At 45.5% G+C, this 23855-nt stretch overlaps 2 protein-coding genes across 2 annotated transcripts in view; one reads left to right on the top strand and one right to left on the bottom strand.

Moving 5' to 3' along the window:
• AGXT (alanine--glyoxylate and serine--pyruvate aminotransferase) overlaps window positions 1-4178 on the top strand; it is a 32553-nt gene extending 28375 nt beyond the window's left edge. Inside the window, exon 11 of the mRNA XM_038416774.2 lies at window positions 2968-4178. Within this exon, the coding sequence (XP_038272702.1) occupies window positions 2968-3075 (108 nt within the window). The 3' untranslated portion in view covers window positions 3076-4178. The remainder of the gene's footprint in view (window positions 1-2967) is intronic.
• A 577-nt stretch (window positions 4179-4755) lies between these two features.
• Window positions 4756-13484, bottom strand: MAB21L4 (mab-21 like 4). The gene is given in 8 exon segments (XM_038415107.1): window positions 4756-4848; window positions 5737-5833; window positions 5835-6059; window positions 6061-6080; window positions 8340-8493; window positions 12194-12229; window positions 12231-12414; window positions 13469-13484. Coding segments are annotated over 8 exon segments (825 nt in total).
• Window positions 13485-23855: the final 10371 nt, after the last annotated feature.

Raw genomic sequence — 23855 nt, 5'->3', positions numbered from 1 at the left:
TTTGAAGGACCGTGTGCTGTGGGGCTGGCAGTTGGAAGCTGTGAGCTTCTAAACAAGGTTTGACATCTCGAAGCCTCTGTTCATTGGCTGAGCCTTAGTCAGAGGGCGGGGCTATCAAGAAGGCCAGCGCTTTATAAAGCAGTGAGCAAGCGACCAAGGACTGCTAACAGGGAGTTTCGAGAGGAAGTTTGGAAAGGGGGCAAAGTACACTTGCCATTCTTTAAAACCTTTAAACTAAACTATAATCTATAATCAAAACTAACCTATAATCAGAACTTCTTGATTTAAACAAAAACCCTATCATTAACCTTTGTAACTGTAGGAGAAAATGCAGGCAGAAGCCCAGCAGCAGAATGGGGACTATCCTGTTTATTGCACTAAGTGTAGCATGTATGATTACCTGCCCTGTGGGCGGGTGGCATATGTGTGCATTTGGTGCAAGGAGCTCCTAGCCCTCAGAGAACATGTATGGGCTTTGGAGGCCAGGGTGGCGGAACTGTAGGAGCTAAGGGAGGCAGAGAGGTATGCTGATGAGGCTTTCTGGGACACTATAGATTTGTCCCACCTCCGGTCAAACAGCCCCTGCGCTGTTAAGGAGGATGAAAGGCCCAGAGAAGGAGAGCAGTCAACGGGAATAGAAGGAAACCTTCCCATAGTTGGGACCCTCTTTCCAGATGATGTTGGGGTATCCTCTCGCACTGAGGTTACCTCTCTGGGGAAGAGAACTCTAGTCATTAGGAAAAGGCAGGTGTTAGTAATGGGAGATTCGATCATTAGAAAGATAGATAGCTGGGTTTGTGATGACCGGGAGAATCGTATGGTGACTTGCCTGCCTGGTGTGAAGGTTGCAGGTCTCTCGAGGCATCTAGATAGACTTATGTGTAGTGCTGGGGAGGAGCCTTCCCTAGGGAATGCAGCCCAAGACTGATACAAACCACTGCCTCAGGGCTTCATGCATTGAGATCCAGCCACAAGCAAACTTGGAGAAAAAGCTCTTGAGATAAGGCCTGGCATGCTGTGATCTCACAGCCACTTGCAAAATAAGCAGTGACTATTGGGAACCTGTAGCAGGGTTTACCACCCTTCTGTAGCCAACCACAGTGATACAGATGAGTCCTGCCTCCGTTTCCCTCATGGTCTCCAGGGCTGGCCAAGTTGCTCTTCTCTACCTTCCTGCTGCTGCTTCCTATTCCCCTTTCTCAACTGATGCCTGGGTCTCTATAGAGGTCAGATGCCCTCTATCAGGCAACTAACTAGACATAGGTGAACTGGACCCATTTCCTTTTAAAGGGGCCAGTCGTTCTGTGAGTGAATTCTAACAAAGAAGTCTGTTTAATTAGGGGGTGCAATAACAAACAACCTCCTCCCCCCTGCAGCACACAACACTATTTGTGTGGTAGAAGGTGTAGCATTTGTAGGTCTTTCCAAGAGAGAATGGAATTGCTTGTAGACAAATTTGCATAAGCAAATTTCAGAGGAGAGGAAAAGCTAGTCTTTGTTCTTTCCATGTTTTCCTTGTTAGTGTTAATGAATGCAAATTAAAAGAGGATACCTAAGACAGAGCTGCATTGAAGAGTCTTTTTCCATAGGCTTGTTACTAGCCAGTCATTACCCTAAACTGGAAGAGACTAGGGAAAATGAAAAAGTTCAAATGCAATCATTTATTAGAGGAGAGGGAAGTTTCAATAATAGTATGATATTTATGCTGGCTTTAGGTCTAGTGCTTTGAGCACTTTTTCCAAGACTCAGTAGAGAGTATACCTTGTTCTGGGTTGGGCATAACACTTGTGAGAAGCTTACAGGGATGAGTTTAAAAGCAAAGCTATTCTTGCAGGGCCTTGGCTAGGAGAACCTAGGTTGACCACTGATTCCTTATTTTAAGAGCTGTTCCTTATTGGAGGCACGATCCAACTCCTACTGAAATCAATAGAAAGACTCCCATTGCTTTCAATTGGAATTGGATCAACCCATGTCAATATATGAGGTACTTTTCTCCAGTAGTCATAAGGAATAGTATAACATGATACAAAGGGATGAATAAAGCATTGGGAAGGGTGGCCCCTTACAAACAAGACTCAGTAGAGAGTATACCTTGTTCTGGGTTGGGCATAACACTTGTGAGAAGCTTACAGGGATGAGTTTAAAAGCAAAGCTATTCTTGCAGGGCCTTGGCTAGGAGAACCTAGGTTGACCACTGATTCCTTATTTTCAGAGCTGTTCCTTATTGGAGGCATGATCCAACTCCTACTGAAATCAATAGAAAGACTCCCATTGCTTTCAATTGGAATTGGATCAACCCATGTCAATATATGAGGTACTTTTCTCCAGTAGTCATAAGGAATAGTATAACATGATACAAAGGGATGAATAAAGCATTGGGAAGGGTGGCCCCTTACAAATAAGCTTTGTTTTAGTGTTTCATATCATGTCATTTATTATCTCTAATTGTAGGTGGTCACCCTAGGAGGAACTCAGCCACAAATTTGCTCCCTAGTATATTTTATCTTTGGCATACTGGCCAGCAGAACTAAAGCAGGTGCCACCAAAGAAGCTGGAGATTTCTTGTGTTTTCATTTTACTTGTATTTGCTTCAATTAATGATAATAAAAACAATTACATTTATGTGGTCTGATTCCCCCACTGCCGTGCACCTTCTACAGCTTACACTACTGCAACGTGGCTGTGACGGGAGCTTGACACCATTCTGATCTGCTACCTTTTTACACCTCCTTTGCATTCACTTTGCCCAGGCATAAGTGACCATACGTGGTGCAGGGCACTGGAGAATCTGGCCTATTATATGGTATGTGTGTAGGAAGTAACTGGTATGGTTCTCACCTCCCCCATCAGCCTTACATCCCCTGCAGTCATGCAATCCGACATGTCACTGGGCCGATCCTGGAGAACCAATTTGATCTCATTAATATTTACTACTCTCTATTGAGTTTCCTTTTCTTTCAATTTCAGGTTCTTCGAATAGGACTCATGGGCTATAACTCCACCAAATTCAATGCGGACCGAGTCCTGCATGCCCTGAAAGATGCCCTCCAGCACTGCCACAAGAACAAGCTGTGAGCTGCTCCTAGTGCAGCTGCAGACACAAGTACAAAGAGATCATTTCAGGCCTTGCTCATGCCACTGTCTTTTCCCAAACTCAAGCAGGAGGCTGAAGTGGGGCCACTGCTCTCATTTCCCTCATGTCTGTTGTACCCGATGAAATATTGTGAGTGCCAGACCAGCTGCAGCACCCTATGGGGGAAAAATGAACCATGCCATACCTAGGGAGCCATGCTCCATTGAGAATTGATTATTAGCAGTGTCAGGTGAATCTGCACATAGATATTCAGAGTTTTTGCTTTATTGATGAATGACCAAGATGTGATCAGGGTAGTGTGGAACTGACAGTGCAAGAGCGGGGAGGTGACTGGGCGGGGGGCGGGGAAGAGGGGGTAAGGGCAGATGAAATGTATGAGGAGAGGGATAAAGCATTCCAACTTGTTGCCAGCTGCAGAACTCCAGATCTGCTTGGGCTGCCATCTTACCCAAAGCAGGAGTTTGAGAGAGGCAGCATGCTACAGAATCAACCTACACCCCTCTCAGGACTTGATCTGGCAGCATTCAGGTGAAGGATGAGGAAAAAGGGATGAGGAGGACTTGGAAGCACAGTGGAACCTGAACCTGCATCAGTGGGAGTGCTGCTGGGCACCCTGGTGCTCCTGCCTAGCAGCGACAGCAAGGCCAGAGAGGCAAGCACCGAGCTAAAGTTAAGTCCTGGTCTCCTCAGCCAAGCCCATTCTCTTCCTATGCTCTCCCCCTTTCACACCCTGCCCTCTTTTAAGACAGCAGGCATGCAGGCATGTGCTGAGTGCCAAGGGCTGGACTGGTGCATCCATGCCCTCTGTGCCTGCTCTGTTCACACCTGCCCTCCAGCACAACAGCTTCATGCTCCCTGCTGCACACTGACTTGCAGACCCCTGAATTCCTGGGATCAAGGCTTCCTATTCCTCCTCCTTCTTGCCCTCTGCCATGTTGGTCCTTTCAGCATGAGCATAGCAGCCTGGAGGGCCTCACGATCCTGTTTACAGTAGTCCCACAAACAGGAAACTACATCATCAAAGCAGGTATTACAACCAACCAGGGACTTGGAAGCTCCCTTCAACGGCCAAGCTCTACTGGCACACCCATGCAAAAAACGTATGATATATACATGTGTAAACTCAGGGCATGACCCCGGAATAGATCATACTGGATTAATAAACAGTGATATATGGCACAGCACAGATTGTGTATGACTCTAATTTGCTACAGAACACCATACTTCCTCTAGCAGAACACACAGAACAAGTGATCGGCAATACTAAGAGTAATTCCACAGGGCATGGCTTACCCTGCACTGACTGGAGCTCAGCTATGCAGCCATGTGGTAGTAGTGTACTTGAGTGTGTCATATACAGAGAACTGTATCTTGTGTCCATTCATCTAGCAATTCAAAGGCAGAGGACTGAAAAGGGTCTATGCACCATGGGTAGCCCCATCACCTCTCCTGTTCTGGTGACAACCAGGTATCAATACCCCGCCTCCACCACAAGCTTATTTCAGCTCTGTCCCAATTGCTCTTTTTCCCATTTGTGCACTGTGAAGCCAATGGACATTGGGTTCCCAGAACAGCTGCTGTGATCAAGGCAGTAAAGGCAAATGTGGGAAGAACCCATTCAGTCTATAGGTTCAGGGCGTGACCATGTGAGGTGAGCTGGCTCAGCTCTGGTCATTAACCACCTTCTTGGCCTTTGACAAGATGTTCGACAGAGCAGAGATCTGCTCTTTGTCTTGGATGCGGTAAACCTGGAACTGAACAGAAGGGAAAGAGGAGGAGTTAGATGGAAGGCCCACTCTGATCACAAAATGCTGCCGATCAGAGGCATTTCTCAGCCCCAGAGAGCTGCGTGTGGCTCTAGCACCATGCTGACCTATTTGGATATTTCTGAGGAATCCTACCTCTAGCCATATAACAGTGTGGGTATGGCAAGGAGCTTCAGCAATGCCCAGCTGGTGGAAGTTTCTCTGAGGATCACAGTCAGCTGGCACAGATTAGACTAACCCACTAACTCCTAACCCACTCTATTAGACTAACCCACTAACTCCTAACTAACTAACTCCTAACCCACTCTATTTTGCACCCAGGGCAGAGAATCAGGGAGCTGTAACCAGCTTTCATAGAATCATAGAATATCAGGGTTGGAAGGGACCTCAGGAGGTCATCTAGTCCAACCCCCTGCTCAAAGCAGGACCAACACCAACTAAATCATCTCAACCAAGGCTTTGTAAAGCCTGACCTTAAAAACCTCAAAGGAAGGAGATTCCACCATCTCCCTAGGTAACCCATTCCAGTGCTTCACCACCCTCTTAGTGAAAAAGTTTTTCCCAATATCCAACCTAAACCTCCCCCACTGCAACTTGAGACCATTACTCCTCGTTCTGTCATCTGCTACCACTGAGAACAGTCTAGATCCATCCTCTTTGAAACCCCCTTTCAGGTAGTCGAAAGCAGCTATCAAATCCCCCCTCATTCTTCTCTTCTGAAGACTAAACAATCCCAGTTCCTTCAGCCCAGTTTCTTCTCTCCCTGGCAGCCTTCCCTCCCCTGCTAGGTCCAGTTTACACTACAGACACCTGAGAATCCGGGCCTCCAACTGTTCCAGCACTCTGATGAGATCCTTGCCCATGATTCTGAATTACCTTACTAAGCAGCACATCAAAGTAGGCTGGGCCCCAATAGGCTCCGAACTGAGCTGGGGGCTGCAGCCTGGTCTTGATACCATAGTCTAGTTGCTGGTGATTGTTCTTGGGTGAAATGGCACTTGAGGAAGTGCTCTGGTGAGCTGGCAAACCCCTTGACTCTTTGGTACAAAGCACTCAGGTCTAGATCCTCTCCTTGGAAAAGATTTTCTTCTGGATACAGGAAGTGGGGGAGATTTTTGGTTGCTAAGCAACAAAGCAGGATCATGAGGAGCCTATAGACTGACCCTTCCAGGTCCCAGTCCTCAGGGGAAGGGAACATCAGTGGCCCACTGCAGCACCATCTCGAGGAAACCAAAAGGATTTACTCAGAGAGAGAGAATACAGAACATGTAAACTATCATGGGTTATACAGCTATGGCTGGGATGTTCAAAGCTGCCAAAGGAATTTAGGCACCACTAACATTAATGGGAATTGAGCATCCAAATCCCTCAGTAATGTTGAAACTTCTACCCATTATTTATGTTTGTAACTGTGGTATCTAAATGCTTAATGTGGACATTTAAAAGTGGACAGATTTTAGTTTGCATCCCATTGACTTGACGGGGGCTGTTCTGTCTCCCAGAGCTGCGGACTCCAGCAGACATCAGCACATCAGGGACACTCCGTTCATATTCTGAAGATTTTCTTCATATTAATAAGTGTCTTAATTTTTGTCTAATGAAAGCTTGATTCAAATTATTCAGCAACTTGAAAATAATCTGCACTTCTGTGGCAATTTACATGGAGGCATCATCACATTGAAACTATCAGCAAGGCCAGGGCACAATTCCATACCAGCCATCACTGGCATGTTACTCTTCTACTAACACTCTTGTGTCTGTAATTAGCATAGCATAGGCCTACTGCCATGCCGGGATACTGAGAAATGGAGCACTGGTCACAATGGCTAGTACCTTCCAATACCGTGCTAAAACATAAAGCATACACAAATCATAAAGTTTAGCACTGCCCAAAGTGGGCACTCCAAACTGCTGTGGAGTGCTGTATTAACTGGGTTCAAATCTGAAGGACAAATTCCTCAACACCATCTGCAGTTCTGGAGAACAGAACGTGTCTCAACCATGAAAGGGAGCACATCCAAGAAAGTGGTGCCTCGTATTACCTTAGCAGAGGTCCTGTGAGATGGAGCATGTCCAAATTATTAAAGATGATACTGCCACTAGCACAACATCCTCAGCATCAGGCTGCAATGTTAGCAGCTGGTGCATACTCAGGTTATGAAAAACAAATTCAGCAGCTCAATCTTCCCTTTCCTAGGGTGTTGAAAGATGAAGTTTGTTCAAAGCATGACACATGACCCTCCAGCTGTGTGCGAGTTCCTAATGGCATGTTGGGACTTGGTAGAAAAAGCAACGTCTCAAGTTGTTGTAGTAGGATTCTCTTGTACCAAATCAGTAGCCACAAAGAATTGACGCTGCAGTTGCTGGCTGAGCCCAATATATGTGTAACCCCCATCTATAGAGTCTTGGCTATTTAGCTCATCTTGTGCTCTGAGCTCCGGAGGCCCCTGGTTCCATTCCCCATGTAAAAAGCATCACTAGAGCTGAACATTTGTCACTGTTGTTTTTATTAAAAATCCCAGAGCAATCACAGTAACTTTAATAAAAGGCATGGGTTGCTATACTTCCAGTGCCTGCTCCCTGATTTTTTTAAAAAGCAAACTCTCCTCATTGCCCCACCAGTGGGGCCCTGACCACCACTAAAGCACCCTTTCCCCCTGGTACTGCAACCCTAATCCTGGCTCGCTATGGAGGGGAGTCCCTGGGGAGATGAAGGCTGGAGAATAAGCCTGCCCTGCACTCCCCCAGCACTGCGCCTGCCCTGCACTCCCCCAGCAGTGGCAGCTCCTGAAGTTCCTGTGTTCAATGTGGCTGGGCATGGTTCCACGTTCCAGGTGTTGTGACCTGGTGTGTGGGGTCACAGTGCTGCTCAGGTTCCCCCACCCCCCAATGCAATCATTATGGAGGGTCAGGTGGGCCAAAGCTGAGCAGCGCTGCAACCAGATGCACCAGGTTGCAACACCTGGAGCAGCTGCAGGAACTGTTGTTGTGGGGTGAGTCATAGACATGGAGAAAAGTCACAGACAAACACGAAAATCATACTCTTTGTGACAGTTTCCCAACCATGACAAATGTGCAGCCCTAGCTATCACACATGGAGCACAGGGAATAGAACACAAGATCTTCAGGGCTGGAAACACAGACCCCTGTCACATGAGCGGAACAAGAATCACTATTAGCTTTAGTAGTATTAAGGCTTATGTACCCTCTCTGGCTCATGGGAACAAGAGAGTGACTATTCTGATACACCTGACCAGCATATGACAATGGTACAAATACACACCTAGTTATATTATTCCCATCCTTTTGGGTTCATATGCCAAGGTTAACTGAATGTTTCTTTCAGTAAAGATGTGTAAGGTGCACAGTTGTCATAGGGTCAAAGTGACTTAGATCAGAATACGGTGCCATACACCAGAATATGGGCTATTAACAGTCACAAGTACAGTGTCCCAAGCTGGTCTCTCAGGAAAACATACCTTTAAATGATTAAATGTGAGCCCTCATTTCCTGCCCTCTTCTTTCCAGTCCTCACTGTTGACCTGGTTCAGTAGGCAAAGGTTGTCCAGATGGTGGCCCTTCAGTGTGCCCACAATATGGAGCAGTTTCATGACAGGAAAATTGGTCGAGTACCTGGTGAGAGAAATGTATAGGCTGCAGCTGAACTGCTCATTGCCTTTCCAGGGCTTTTCTAGAGCTGGTATGGATTGAATCAACATTAATATGAGCAGGTTTGCCCTTTCTCCTAGATCCTCCCAAGCAAGGGGAAGATGCCAGGGAGCAGTGGAGGCCAAGGAAGTCTATAGCATCATGATACCCTCTATTAAGGTTCCTCCTCAGATCAGGTCACTATGTAAATTGTTGTAAAGTGTGACCTGCACTTGGCTATATCTTGGTGTCCCTAAAATGGATTTTGGAGGGCATCTTTCTGAAATACTGCCAGCATAAAAAAGTGCCATCCTTTCAGATACAAGCCATCAGCTCTGTGAACGTCACTTTGGTCCTGCTAATATGGTAGCAGGCCTGTTGGAAGTTGTCTTCTTTAGCAGAGGTGAGTCAATTTCTGGCAAGTTTCAGGCTTTAGTTGTTCATCTCAAATTTACTGAAGTCAGCTGGCTGATGCTGGAATTGCTGCCAGAACAAGTTCAATGTAGACTTAAACCAAAGGCGCTTGACCTGAAGGAATTTGAAAACTGAATGCTGCAACAAAAATTAAGCAGTAATAAAACTTCAATGTTCAGCACAGAACGAAAGCACTGCCTGAACTGAGCCTAGGGAAAAAAGTGTAGATAACAGCTCTTTGCTTTTGGAACTGTTCAAAACTCAGCAGGAACTCCCAGATCCTCCCAAGTGGAGACTCCAAAAAGACTTCTCCAGAGCAATTGGATTCATTCTCAGTATTCCGCAGCACAACAAAGAGAGGCTCTAGAACCTGGGCAGATACTCTGTCAGGAACTGAGCCGTCTCCACAGGGAACACTACATGAGAACTCAGCCAAAGTGAGAACAAGGTTTGGAAGGCTGATGAGAATCCCTCAAAGATGTGAGCTATAGAATAATGTTCAGGACTACTTAAATGGAATGGATAAGGGGACATAGCTGTGTAAATAGTATTAAGGAATTTAAGTTTATTTTGGATTGTGGTTGCGTACACACATTGGTTTCAGAATAGCAGCCGTGTTAGTCTGTATCCGAAAAAGAAAAGGAGTATTTGTGGCACCTTAGAGACTAACAAATTTATTTTATTTATTTGAGTATAAGCTTTCGTGAGCTACAGCTAACTTCATCGGATGCACTTCATCCGATGAAGTGAGCTGTAGCTCACGAAAGCTTATGCTCAAATAAATTTGTTAGTCTCTAAGGTGGAACAAGTACTCCTTTTCTTTTTACACATTGGTTTATAAGTTAAATTTTAATCATGTATCATAAAGGGAGATGTGGAGTGGCTATAGAGTTCCTGGTCCTCCACAGTTTACCAGAGAGGACCAGGATGAGTTGCAGCAGGAAGCTTAATAAACATGAGTTCTTCCTGGTTCAGGGAGGTCTCCAGTTGCTGCTTAAAGCATGGCTCTTTGTGTTTCTCCTCACACGGCAGAGCCCATCCAGACCTGGGAGGCTGAGCCTTGCCCAGTGCTTCTTTTGTAAAGGGGTGCTGGAGCTCAAGCAAAACAAAACGGCATCCTCCACACAATGTGACCTCTCATACACTGTACTTGCAAGGTCACGCCTTACATGCAAGTGTAGAATTGCATGCCTTACTAAAGGATACTGACAGAAGAGCTGCCAAGGCTGCACCCTGGTATGAAAAGAGGTGCTGGGGCTGAGCCCTGGCAAGACCCAGCTTAAATTAAATTCTGGCCATAACAAAACTCTAGCCAGATGATGATCCCACTGTGATGGGTTCAGTCACAGAGATCCCCTTGGGACTGTCACCTGATGTGGTGAAGTAACTCCTGAGTCCGTTTTCCCTGTCAGCTTGGGACTCCAGAACCCTGCCTTGTTGAGCCAGACACGCTACTCTGCTGCAACACAAACCCAGGTCTAGTCCACACCCACAAAGCTGCAGACTTTAACTAAAAAATGCTCAATAGGTTCCCTGCCTCCAGCACCCAGACACCCAGCTCCCAATGGGATCCAAACCCCAAATAAATCTGTTTTACTCTGTATAAAGCTTATATAGGGTAAACTCATAAATTGTCCGCCCTCTATAACACGGATAGAGAGATATGCACAGCTGTTTGCTCCCCCAGGTATTAATCACTTACTCTGCATTTACTAATAAACAAAAGTGATTTTATTAAGTATGAAAAGTGGGATTTAAGTGGTTTCAAGTAATAACAGACAAAACAAAGTAAGTCACTAAGCAAAAGAAAACAAAACACACAAGTCCAAGCCTAATACATTAAGAAACTGATTACAGGTAATATCTCACCCTCAGAGATGTTCCAAAAAGCTTCTTTCACAGACTAGACTCCTTCCTAGGCTGGGCCAAATCCTTTCCCCTGGTACTGTCCTTGTTAGTTCCAGCAGACATCTTAGGTGTTAACCAGGGGTTTTCTCATGACTGGCTGCCCCTTTGTCCTGCTCCACTCCCTTTTATAGCTTTGGCACACGGCGGGAATCTTTTATCTTTCTGGGACCCCACCCCTCCTTCTAAATGGAAAAGTACCAGATTTAAGATGGATTCCAGCATCATGTGACATGGTCACATGTCCTGTGAGACCCCAGCCTCCATTCTTCCTGGGCTGGCCCATACTTACACAGGAAAGTTTGCAAGTAAACAGAGCCATTTACAGTTCATTGATTCTGAAGAACCCTTAATGGCTTCCACTTAACATGTTTACATTAGTAATACAAGTTTATATCTTATTCTTCTAACTCCAGACATAGAAATAATACATGCAAACAAACAGGATGAACACACTCAGTAGATTATAAAAGTTTTGTAATGATACCTTACAAGAGATCTTTTGCATAAAGCATATTCCAGTTACATCATATTCACATTTATAAGCATATTTGCATAAAACATATGGAGTGCAATGTCACACCACCCTCTCAGGGGGGAGGCAGTTTGGTGGCTTTGTGACACCAAACTTCTTGCCTACCCCTCTGTGGAGTCTGAGACCTCACCTCCCAGAAGGGCACTGAGGCTAAGACTGGGCTGGTGGTGGATCTCCAATATCCCCGTCTAAGAGGTGGGTTCCTGTGGTTGGCAGCAGGGGAGACAGAGCAGGATGAGTAGCCCAAAGAGAGACCATCATTGATAGCTCAGTAACAGCACTCCTAGTTGGGAGCAACAGAGCTGGGACAGTAACAGAGCTCCCAGCTGAGGCACAGAATCTGCCCTGTGCTCCAGGGTGAAGCTAGTAGTGATCATGACAACTCCATAGAAGAACCCAGGAACGGCCAGCATGGCATGGCAGTTGAACTCAGCAGTAGATCTTGTGGTTCACCATGTGTTACACTGGACCTGAACTCCATTGCAGGCTCCTCATTTTATTAGGACTTTTCTTCCTAGTGAAAGGCTGAACTTTATTTAGAGTTGATTGGAATTTTTCAAATTTTGAAGATAACATTTTCAAATTTTGATGAAAATTTTCATTGAAACTTCAAATTTGGATGGAAAACAGCAAACAAATTCATCAAAATTTAAAGAATCAAGAAGTTCCCTCCATTTTTCACTAGCTCTTTTAAATTCTACAGAACTATACTCCATTGCTTAAGACTGCATCCCCACTGAGAGTCCGTATGGCAGACAAACCCTCTCTCTCTCTCTCCCAGTAAGGTTTTGGGAAGGGGTTCGGATGGCAGGATTAAAGCTTGGTGTTTACCTCCTGTGATAGTAGCTGCTGGGGATGAAGTCAGCCCCGTGTTACCTTTTGCAGGCTGCCTTCTGCAAAACTTCCTTCTCTGCGTCTGCTGTGGAGTTTCAGAGTACTCTGCTTTCTCTACACCACAGGGATATTGTTGAACCTGATCATTTTCCAGCCACTGGACAGCAGCAGGGACAGCTGCAGACCTTCTTCCTTTAGGCTCTCAGCTCTGAGGTCACCTGGTCAAGGGCAGAAGCTGCTTTTAGAAAACAATAGTCAGAAATCTCCCGATCCTCTCTTCCTTCTCCCCCTTCCCCCCCGTTTTTCCTCTTTAAGCCTTGTCTGCCTTGGAGACAAGTTCCAGTTCAGCTGAACAGGACCCTCAGACTGGTAGCTCTTGCCCTGTTCTTTAAAATAGAACTGCTTTTCCTGGATGGATGCTTAGCAGCAGTGCATCATCCAGTCTCCACTGCATACCAGGCAAGACAGTCTGGGAGAGAATGAGAATTCCCCTTGCTTCAGCACCTATGGGCAAGGGCAACAGACCATGGCAATGGCTGCTGCTGGAGTGAGATCAATGGATGAAATTAAGAAAAAGTTTTGAAATGAAGAACCTGGCATCTCTGCTCGGATGCATGTGAGTTCATTCTTCCCCCTCCAGACGTCACACAGCAGCTGCTTGGTTTGTTAGTTGAAAGGACCCAAAACTAATAGGCAGCTCAACATTTCCTAGATACTTATCACTGGGGCAGAGCAGGAGATAGGGGACAGAGCCTGTAGCACTGAGGTGGCCTTTGCTCCAGACACTCCCTTTCTGTATTTGTACCCCATTTGGCAGACCAAGAGGCTGGGATTGAATGCTCCCCTTTCTGAACAAACTCCCAACACAGCACAATGGTCTATGACTGGGCAGAAGAACAAGGACGTAACGCTGATGATGGGGTCAGGGAGGCAGGAGCAGAGTGATAAAGAGTACAGTTGGGAGATGGATATAGCTATCACACTGCCTGCATGACTCAAGAGCATGAGTACCAACCTCTGCGCAAACTGTTAGGAACCAGGGCACAAACCCCAAATTGGTGGTGAGTTCTATGCTTAGATTTCACCAACCAATTATCTATTGTGAGCTCCCCAGGCACTATAACACTTAACATGGAGCGATAGACAGTTCCCCTGGGTACACTGATCTGTTTAGCCATCCAGGTGAGTGTACATTTGTGATACCTGGTCTCTTACACCAAAAATCACAGCAATATTCAGAGTACTCCCAGTCCCAAAGGACCAGTCACTTACCCCAGGTCAGTTGCATCTTATATCTCACAGCAAAGACAACATGTATTGTATAGACTAGCCTATAATAAATTACATAAAGACTTATTAAATATGAAAAGGAAACAAGGAAGTTATTTACAAGGTTAAAGAGGATAAACAATAGACACACAAATGAGTTACAATCTTAAATTTAAAAAAGGTAATAGAAGCTTCTATAACCAACAAGCTCTATATGTCCTTTAGGGCTAATCCAGGCTAAGCAGCTGGGGATCTCTTGCTTATTCCTAAAAATATCTTGCCCCTCACAGTCCAAGCAACATAGAAATAATCAGTCCCTTCTTGATAGGGGTTTTATTCTCTTCTTCCCACATGCTTTCAGTTGCAAAGCTCAACTGATGGGAAGAGTCATCTTCACAGGGAGGATGCACAATAACAAGAAAAGTCTTTTGTCCTCTTGTTGGTGGTACATACGGAAATTCCAGTTGCAACATCCCACAATAGTCTATCTGGTATTGATAGATCTTCCTTTTGGGAAGGGTGTAACACCTTCTGTTGGGATCAACCCTTCACACTAATTAATGTCACTCTCCTGTCTGGTGATTTACACAATCACAGAGGCTCACAATACAACCGCTCAAATATAACCTTACACTATGGGATACAGGTGCAATAAGTAAGATTAATACACATAGCAGCTCACCAGCATTCCATAACCTCTAAAGACTAAACACATTCTTAGCATTCTAGTTCCTGTTTTAACCATACTAACACGCAGGTTAGCCAGACTGATTCCAGCTCGGTATTTGTCAGTGTTCAAGTGAGGCAAGGGGATCTTCATAGAATCACCACCTCCCTAGGTAACCCATTCCAGTGTTTCATCACCCTCCTAGTGAAAAAGGTTTTCCTAATATCCAACCTAAACCTCCCTCACTGCAACTTGAGACCATTACTCCATCTGGTACCACTGAGAACAGCCTAGCTCCATCCTCTTTGGAACCCCCCTTTAGGTAGTTGAAGGCTGCTATCAAATCCTCTCTCACTCTTCTCTTCTACAGACTAAATAATCCCAGTTCCCTCAGCCTCTCCTCATAAGTCATGTGTTCCAGTCCCCTAGTCACTTTTGTTGCCCTCCGCTGGACGTTTTCCAATTTTTCCACATCCTCATTGTAGTGTAGGGCCCAAAACTGGACACAGTACTCCAGATGATGCCTCACTAATGCCGAATAAAGGGGAATGATCATGTCCCTCGATCTGCTGGCAATGCCCCTACTCATACAGTCCAAAATACTGTTAGCCTTCTTGGCAACAAGGGCACACTGTTGACTCATATCTAGCTTCTTGTCCACTGTAACCCCTAGGTCCTTTTCTGCAGAACTGCTGCCAAGCCATTCGGTCCCAAGTCTGTAGCAGTGCACAGGATTCTTCCGTCCTAAGGGCAGGACTCTGCACTTATCCTTGTTGAATCTCATCAGATTTCTTTTGGCCCAATCCTCTAATTTGTCTAGGTCCCTCTGTATCCTATCCCTATCCTCCAGCGTATCTACCACTCCTCCCAGTTTAGTATCATCTGCAAACTTGCTGAGGGTGCAATCTACGCCATCCTCCAGATCATTAAGGAAGATATTGAACAAAACCGGCCCCAGGACCAACCCTTGGGGCACTCCGCTTGATACCGGCTGCCAACTAGACATGGAGCCATTGATCACTACCCGTTGAGCCTGATGATATAGCCAGCTTTCTACCCACCTTATCATCCATTCATCCAGCCCATACTTCTTTAACTTGCTGGCAAGAATACTGTGGGAGACAGTGTCAAAAGCTTTGCTAAAGTCAAGGAATAACACATCCACTGCTTTCCCCTCATCCACAGAGCCTGCCGTCGCCTCATAGAAGGCAATTAGGTTAGTCAGGCATGACTTGCCCTTGGTAAATCCATGCTGACTGTTCCTGATCACTTTCCTCTCCTCTAAGCGTTTCAGAATTGATTCCTTGAGGACCTGCTCCATGATTTTTCCAGGGACTGAGGTGAGGCTGACTGCCCTGTAGTGCCCACCATCCTCCTTCTTCCCTTTTATAAAGATGGGCACTACATTAGCCTTTTTCCAGTCGTATGAGACCTCGTCCAGTCGCCACAAGTTTTCAAAGATAATGGCCAATGGCCCTGCAATCACATCCGCCAACTCTTTTAGCACTCTCGGATGCAGTGCATCCGGCCCATGAACTTGTGCTCGTCCAGCTTTTCTAAATAGTCCTGAACCATTTCTTTCTTCACAGAGGGCTGGTCACCTCCTCCCCATTCTGTGCTGCCCAGTGCAGCAGTCTGGGAGCTGACCTTGTTTGTGAAGACAGAGGCAAAAAAAGCATTGAGTACATTAGCCTTTTCCACATCCTCTGTCACTAGATTGCCTCCCTCATTCAGTAAGGGGCCCACACTTTCCTTGACTTTCTTCTTGTTGCTAACATACCTGAAGAAACCCTTCTTGTTACTCTCAACATCTCTTGCTTGGTGCACCTCCAGGTGTGATTTGGCCTTCCTGATTTCATTCCTGCATGCCCAAGCAATATTTTTATACTCTTCCCTGGTCATTTGTCCAATCTTCCACTTCTTGTAAGATTTTTTTTTTGTGTTTAAGATCAGCAAGGATTTCACTGTTAAGCCAAGCTGGTCTCCTGACATATTTACTATTCTTTCTACACATCGGGATGGTTTGTCCCTGTAACCTCAATAAGGATTCTTTAAAATACAGCTAGCTCTCCTGGACTCCTTTCCCCCTAATGTTATTCTCCCAGGGGATCCTGCCCATCAATTCCCTGAGGTTGTCAAAGTCTGCTTTTCTGAAGTCCAGGGTCCGTATTCTGCTGCTCTCCTTTCTTCCCTGTGTCAGGATCCTGAACTCGACCATCTCATGGTCACTGCCTCCCAGGTTCCCATCCACTTTTGCTTCCCCTACTAATTCTTCCCTGTTTTTGAGCAGCAGGTCAAGAAGAGCTCTGCCCCTAGTTGGTTCCTCCAGCACTTTCACCAGGAAATTGTCCCCTACCCTTTCCAAAAACATTCTGGATTGTCTGTGTACTGTTGTATTGCTCTGCCAGCAGATATCAGAGTGATTGAAGTCTCACATGAGAACCAGGGCCTGTGATCTAGTAACTTCCGTTAGTTGCCAGAAGAAAGCCTAATCCACCTCTTCCCCCTGAACTGGTGGTCTATAAGAGACTCCCACCATGACATCACCCTTGTTGTTCACGCTTCTAAACTTAATCCAGAGACACTCAGGCTTTTCTGCAGTTTCATTGCAGAGCTCTGAGCAGTCATACTGCTCTCTTACATACAGTGCAACTCCCCCACCTTTTCTGCCCTGCCTGTCCTTCCTGAACAGTTTATATCCATCCATGACAGTACTCCAGTCATGTGAGTTATCCCACCTAGTCTCTGTTATTCCAATCACATCATAATTCCTTGACTGTGCCAGGACTTCCAATTCTCCCTCTTGTTTCCCAGGCTTCTTGCATTTGTGTATAGGTACTTGAGATAACTTGCTTTTTGTCCTGCTTTCTTAATATGAGGCAGGAGCCCTCCCCTTTCACGTTCTCCTGCTCGTGCTTCCTCCCGGTATTCCACTTACCTCATGGCTTTGGTCTCCTTCCCCCAGTGAACCTAGTTTAAAACCCTCCTCACTAGGTTAGCCAGCCTGCTTGCGAAGATGCTCTTCCCTCTCTTCGTTAGCCATCTCTGCCTAGCACTCCTCCTTCTTGGAACACCGTCCCATGATCAAAGAATCCAGTTATGATCTACTGAATGTATTCATCCTATTTGTATGCATGTGTCATTGTTGTATTCAAAGTTATGAATATTAGCTGTATACTTATTTGATTTTAAATAGCCTTAGTAAGGCATTTGGTCAGCTTCTTTAGAAAGGAATTTGCAAGTTAAGTGCCCAATCAAGAAGCACTTAATGCACAATGGATCTTGGAAGGCTCCAATCCACATAAGAGGTCTACATGAGGACGTTCAAGGTAGCATGTGGACAATGGCTGCTGCCTGTAAAAACTGAGTCATGCATGGACATGTGACTTGCCCAGGTGACTCCAGAACTCCATCTTGGAGCTGGACTTTACATAGGAGAGAGGAGGGGGTCTCCACTCACAAGAGAAAGGCTATTTAAACCCCTGGCAGACCCCTCCATTTTGTCTTCAGCTAGCTAAAGAGGGAGCCTTTCCAACCCGAAGGATACCTGAAAGAAACTGGAACAAAGGACAGTAACTACAGCAGGTGTGAGTGGTTGCTGGACCCAGACTAGAACGAGTCTAGTCTGTAAAAGGAAGCTTACTGGAATTCCTCTGAGGGTGAGGTATTTATCTATATTCAGTTTTCTTACTGTATTAGACATAGACTTGCGTGTTCTATTTTATTTTGCTTGGTAATCAACTTTGCTCTGTCTGCTATTACTTGGAACCACTTAAATCCTACTTTCTGTATTTAATAAAATCACTTTTTACTTATCAATTAACCCAGAGTATGTATTAATACCTGGGAGGGCAAACAGCTGTGCATATCTCTCTATCAGTGTTATAGAGGGTGAACAATTTATGAGTTTACCCTGTATAAGCTTTATACAGGGTAAACCGGATTTATATGGGGTTTGGACCCCATTGGGAGTTGGGCATCTGAGTGTTAAAGACAGGAACACTTCTTAAGCTGCTTTCAATTAAGCCTACAGCTGTTACGGGATGTGGTTCAGACCTGGGTCTGGGTTTGCAGCAGGCTAGCGGGTCTGGCTCAAACTGGGCAGGGCACTGAAGTCCCAAGCTAGGACTGCAGGGAAAGCGGGGGCAGAAGTAGTCTTGACACATCAGTTGGCAGCCCCAAGGGGGTTTCTGTGTCACACCCGCCTGCTGCAGGAGTGCTCTAGTAAACAGGGCCAGTCAGAGATGGTTACCAATGGGCACCATCAGATGTCAGGCTGCTATGACCTAGGAGTGCCCAAAGAAGGAGCTGGCTGGGAAAATTGGACCAGAGAGGATGTGTTCAGTGTGGTGGACAGCGCTGAGTGCAGGGGGAACATAGTGCCAGGCAAGGTCCTCAGACTCCTGAAAGAGCTAATTGTCATTGCCATTGTCCACTGCAGGCACCAGTTCCTCATTAAGCCAGGTCTGTATGCCAACGGCATCTGCGGGGGTGTGGGCCAGTGGAGCAGAGGGACCACAGGGGGTTCTGTGGTTTTACTAGAGGCCTGCTATCTCTCTGCTCCTGGCCCAGAATGGGGGAAGATGCGGATGGTGAGAAGACAAAAAGAGAAACAAGGAGAGGCACAGAGAGAGGCTGAGAGGTGGGGGAAATGGGAAGAGGAGAAGGGGAGAGGAAGAAGATGGAACAAGTTGGAAAAGACACATCAGTTTATTCAGACCATATGATATGTGATATGACAAGAAAGGTCTCTGATAGTTTTCAGATCGATAACGGGTCAATAAACTATATAGAAGTGATGGTTGTTACCCCCAAAATGAACATAAACTGAAAGGCTGGATTCCGAACTCCCACCTAGGCCAGGAAAGAGAAAAGCTATTCAGTCAGAACTGGAATCTACCAGTAAAGCACAAGCCAGAGCAATGACAGAGAAACTCAGTTCCCCTCTCATCCCAAGATGCACTGATTGGTCCACTGTGGACAGAGTGGTCCATTGATGGAGACATAAAAAAGAGGTTGCCAACTTTGGATCCCAACGTCTGTCCAAATGCTGAATTAGTTAGTTACATACTCTGCAGAGTGGGGAAAACAAAAAAAACAAACCCGCTAGGTTTCATCTAGAGAGATTAATTTCTTCGTGTTGTGAAATGCTGTTGGCATAGGATATCTTCAGTGTTTCACTCTAGAGGTGGTTGCATTTCAGTGGTGGGTGAGAAAGCCCCATGGAGTGGCTATAGTCTAGAGTGCTTTGGGATTCTTCAGGTCGAAAGGGCTCGATATGCCATTTGATTACAATTGAGTACCACATTGAAATCAAGTTGCTGGGTGAAATCTTGACACCGATAAAGTCAATGGGAGTTTTCCCCTGACTTGAAAAGGGCCGGGGTTTCCCCACTGTAACTAAGGATATCCTAATAAAAGGTTACCCAGTGCATCTCAATGACTACAAAGCTTTGTTATGAACCGTCTATATATTCTACTTCCCTGTTCTTGTCTAGCTTCACTTGACTGTTGCCTTCAGTCTCCAGACGTTTTTATGTCACGCTTCTCCTGCTTCTCAATGACCAGATGACTGTTAAACTGTGGACATTGTCCTGGTCTCAGGTCTTGCTCTCTAGATTAAAAACATCACTGCTAGTGGTATGATAAAGAAGTGACCATGTTGAAGTTAATCATAGGCTAGTGAGGTATTGCTGACCTCTCTGTTCCATGAAATAGAACTATGAGTGGGACCAGTTCAAAGAGGGCTTACTACAAGCTCAGCTAAGCAGGACACTTGTTCCAGGTAGGGAGAAGACACTGCAGGCAGAGAAGGCTGGAAGCAGGTGCCTTGTGGGAGGAGCAGCCAGTGGAGAGACATTCTAAGGCATTAATAAGACCAGTGTTTTCCTCCTACATAGCTGAAAGAGTGCAAACTCCTTCTGAACTATTCATTGCCAAGGTAGCTACCTAACAATCAAATGTATTTGGCAAGAAATCTAGCCACACTGATAAGTCTGAAGCATAGCATATAGCTATCCTACTCAGCAAACAGGAAATGGTCAGGCCAGATCCTCAGCTAGTGTAAAGAGACATCACTCCATTGATTTCAGTGGAAAGATACTGATTTATACCCACTGGGGATCTGGCTTCAATGGAGAGATGCTGATTTACATCAGCTGGGGAGCTGACTCAGTGTCCATAGCATGAATCGTTAGCAGTATTTATATGAAACACAAAGAGGCAGTGGAGGATTTCCCTGTGAGCTGAGTCACAGAGCAGCCCTCTGTTGCTGTGGAGAAGGAGCAGAGGTACAGTACACAACACAGAGATTGGTTAGGATGTTTTCTGTCCATTTGACTAAACCATGTGTCTCCTCATGGCCTACAGGTGACCAGCCCACTGATCACTTGGACTATGTGCCCATCAATTTTCTCATGCACCACTTAGAAAGCCTTGATGTCAGATGATAGCAATCTGAGGTCCTACCCACAATCCATGTGAGGCCCCCACGCTGCCTTCCCCCCCCCCTTGTTATAGCTCTGCCCCTCCCTGGGATGGCAGCAGGTGTCCGAGTTAAGATGAATGGGCCAGTTCACACCTCTGGGATCTCTTGTTCCAGGCTGTCTGCAGTTATGCTCAGAACATATTTCCAAGTTTTCTTTGCATCCACAAGGGTTCAAAGTATAGTTGATTTTTAATGCAAGCAGAATTCTGATCTCATCCTGTAATGACAGGAGTTGGGGCCCTAGGCATGGGCCGGGCCTATGCCTTAATCCAGACTGAAAAGCCTGCAGATAGATCCCTATTATTTAGGGAGTATAACAGGGTCAGCTACCTCCTGAATGCCCCTTGTGATCTGGGGTGGCACTGCCTCAGTTTCCCCTCTTCAGGCTCCTCAATAAACTCTACACACAAAAGACTTTCGTGAGTGCAATGGCAACAACCCTTCTTGGGGTCTGGCTGATTAACATAAAGGTCAAAAATAAATACAAAAAGGCCTTTCACCCCAGCTCCTATTCCCCGAGGGCTGTCTCTTTCTGCTCTTCAGCAGCTGAAGAAGATGTAAGGCCTGGCCTGTCTTCTTTGCCTTCTCCCCAAAAGGAAAACTAAACTTCCAGCCAGGGGTTTCTTTCTACCCAATCATGACTCCCTTCCTCAGGGACCACGGCAGGAGATTCATTCTTCCGGCAGCTTCACTCTGCTGTTCCCCCTGCCCCAGCTGTCATGAGAAACTGGGGGGCTGGACCAATTCCCTCATAAAGGGCCCAGTCCAGCCCCTGACAGGGGTTTGGATGCTGTGCCATCACTTCACTGTGTGAACCTGTACTTTTCACTCTGGGAAATGTCTGTGCTCTGTTTCCTCCTGCCATGGCAGGGGGTATGTTCTGCCCTGCAGTTATCCACACTGCCCACTAGTACTGTCAGCATTATTTTCTATTTGCTAGTCTAAATCTGTGAGCAAATGGAAAAGAAAAGCTTTTGCTCCTGCCCAGAGCTGCATTGGGCCCAGAATAAAGTTCAGAGCTTGATCCAATGCCCATTGAAAACAATGGAGAGAGTTCGGTTGACTTCAGTGAATGCTGGGTCAAGTCCCTGGTGAGCACTGTGCTGGGGTTTGCTCTCTTGGAGAGCTCTGTGCTTGGCGTTATCAAGGGAGGAGGAAATACAGTCAGAATACAAGACTTTGGGCCTGTATTAGTGAACAGCCTTGAAACAGACGTCCCCCAATGTGACATGCCAGCCTACATCGTTCCATTTGCCACTCGCAAGTTGCCACTGATGCTTGCTGCTTTAAAACCACTTCAGGCTGGCTCTTTGCCAACCAACCCCACAGCTGGTATCCCATCAAGGCAAGAAATGCCTTTGAGGTGAATGTTCATTGCGGACTTTGGCCAACCCATTGTGTAACGAGATGATTAAAACACCAAGTATGTCAGAAATTAGCATTGGATGCCATTTGAAATCCTCAAAATTGAAAAAAGTCAGGTGGTCCCTTCAGAACAGGGAGAGTTTCTTCTCTTCATGTCATCTGTCAGCTCACTCTGATACATTCTTTCAGTATAATTAATCTCTGTTGCACAGATCATCCATGTTGCATATGCCAGACTAAAAATGCACTGAACTATCGCCTGAGTACAATTCCTGCTGAGATGTGGGCCTTGTACTGATAAGTAAATGCAAAGTACTTTGAGATCCACTGATGAAAAGCACCATGCCACAGCTAAGGATTGTTCCTATCATACTGTATCTGCCTCTCTCTCTGCCAATTTCTGGCTCTTGCATCTTGGTCAACACAGAGGCAGAGGCTGGAAGCAAGGCAGTGATTAACCCACTAGCACTACATCTAGAAAAATGATGTGCAGTGTTTTCCAACATGTTCTATGTGTCCTAAAAAGGTACCAATCATATAAGAAGAGGCAATGCAAATTGAAGGGCCTAGTTCTCATTTACACTAAGGCCCCTTTCTGTTCACCTCTCCGGCAGTGAAAAGACGGTGAAAATTACAAGAAAAAGGAAAGACGAGGGGTGGGGGGAGAAAATGCATATTAGCAGGGTGTGATGCTGCACTCATTCTAAGTTTCCAGTTCACTGCCAGAGAGAGGCCTTAGTGTAAATGAGAACCAGGCTGTAAAAAATGTAAGCCAACTTCCATATGAAAACAAAATGACCTAATATAGTCAGCACAGAAGTATGTATTATTATTACTCCAGCAGTGCCTGGGAGCCCCAGTCATACCCAGGAGCACATTGCGTTAGGTGCTGCACAAACAGAACAAACAGCTGCTCCCTGCCCCATACAACTTGCAATCTTTCCAAAGGACCCTGGAGGAGTTAGGCACCCACATCCACTGAAAGGTTCAATTGGGCCTGGGTGCCTAAATCCCACAGGCACCTTTGAAAGTACCAGCCTTATGTTCTAATTATCATGAATAAACTGACCCATGACAGAAAATGTCTTTAGATACCAGCACATACTTTTAAAGTCAGATTTTCAAAAGAACTCTGCTCCCCTTTAGCTACCTAATGTAGTACTGTAGTTCTCAGTGCCCCATTGTTCTCTTTATTCTCTCCTGTTGATCACTGTATTTAGGTGATGAGCTCTTTTGAAAATCTTATCACTGATTTAGGAGTCTAAATGGGAACTCTTGGGTCTGAGCTCTTCTACAAATCCATTTCTTTAAGTATATTTCCAGATGAAAATCTATGTTCCTGCTAAAAGCTATGGGCCCAAATCATTCCTCTCTCTCATGGGAAAAGAACCATGGGATTGGGCTAGAAAGGAAGGAATACTAGCCACTTTGCAGTTCTTTACAAAGTATCCCTCCTGTTATAAACATACAGCTAAGGGTAGCATAAAATCCCTCCTTTACCTGTAAGGGGTTAAGAAGCTCAAATAACTTGGTTGGCACCTGACCAAAAGGACCAATAAGGGAAGAACATCCTTTTAAATCTGAGGGGGGGGGGGAGGTTTTGTTTGTGTGCTCTCTTTTTTGTTGTTTTTTTGGACAGAGAGGGACCAGGGTAGGAAAAATCATTTTTTAAAATCCTACCAAAAATAAGCATCTAGATTACAAAAATTGTAAGTAAAGCAAGGAAATGTGTTAGATTATTTTTTGTTTTAGCTTATAAATTTTCCCTATGCTTAGAGGGAGGTTTATTCCTGTTTTTGTAACTTTAAAGTTTTGCCTAGAGGGGAATCCTCAGTGTTTTTAAATCTTATTACCCTGTAAAATTACTTTCC

This window comes from Dermochelys coriacea, chromosome 9 (genome assembly GCF_009764565.3).
Source record: "Dermochelys coriacea isolate rDerCor1 chromosome 9, rDerCor1.pri.v4, whole genome shotgun sequence".
NCBI lineage: Eukaryota > Metazoa > Chordata > Testudines > Dermochelyidae > Dermochelys > Dermochelys coriacea.
Note: the sequence above shows the minus strand (reverse complement) of the source record. Positions and strands in the feature narration are given on the sequence as shown.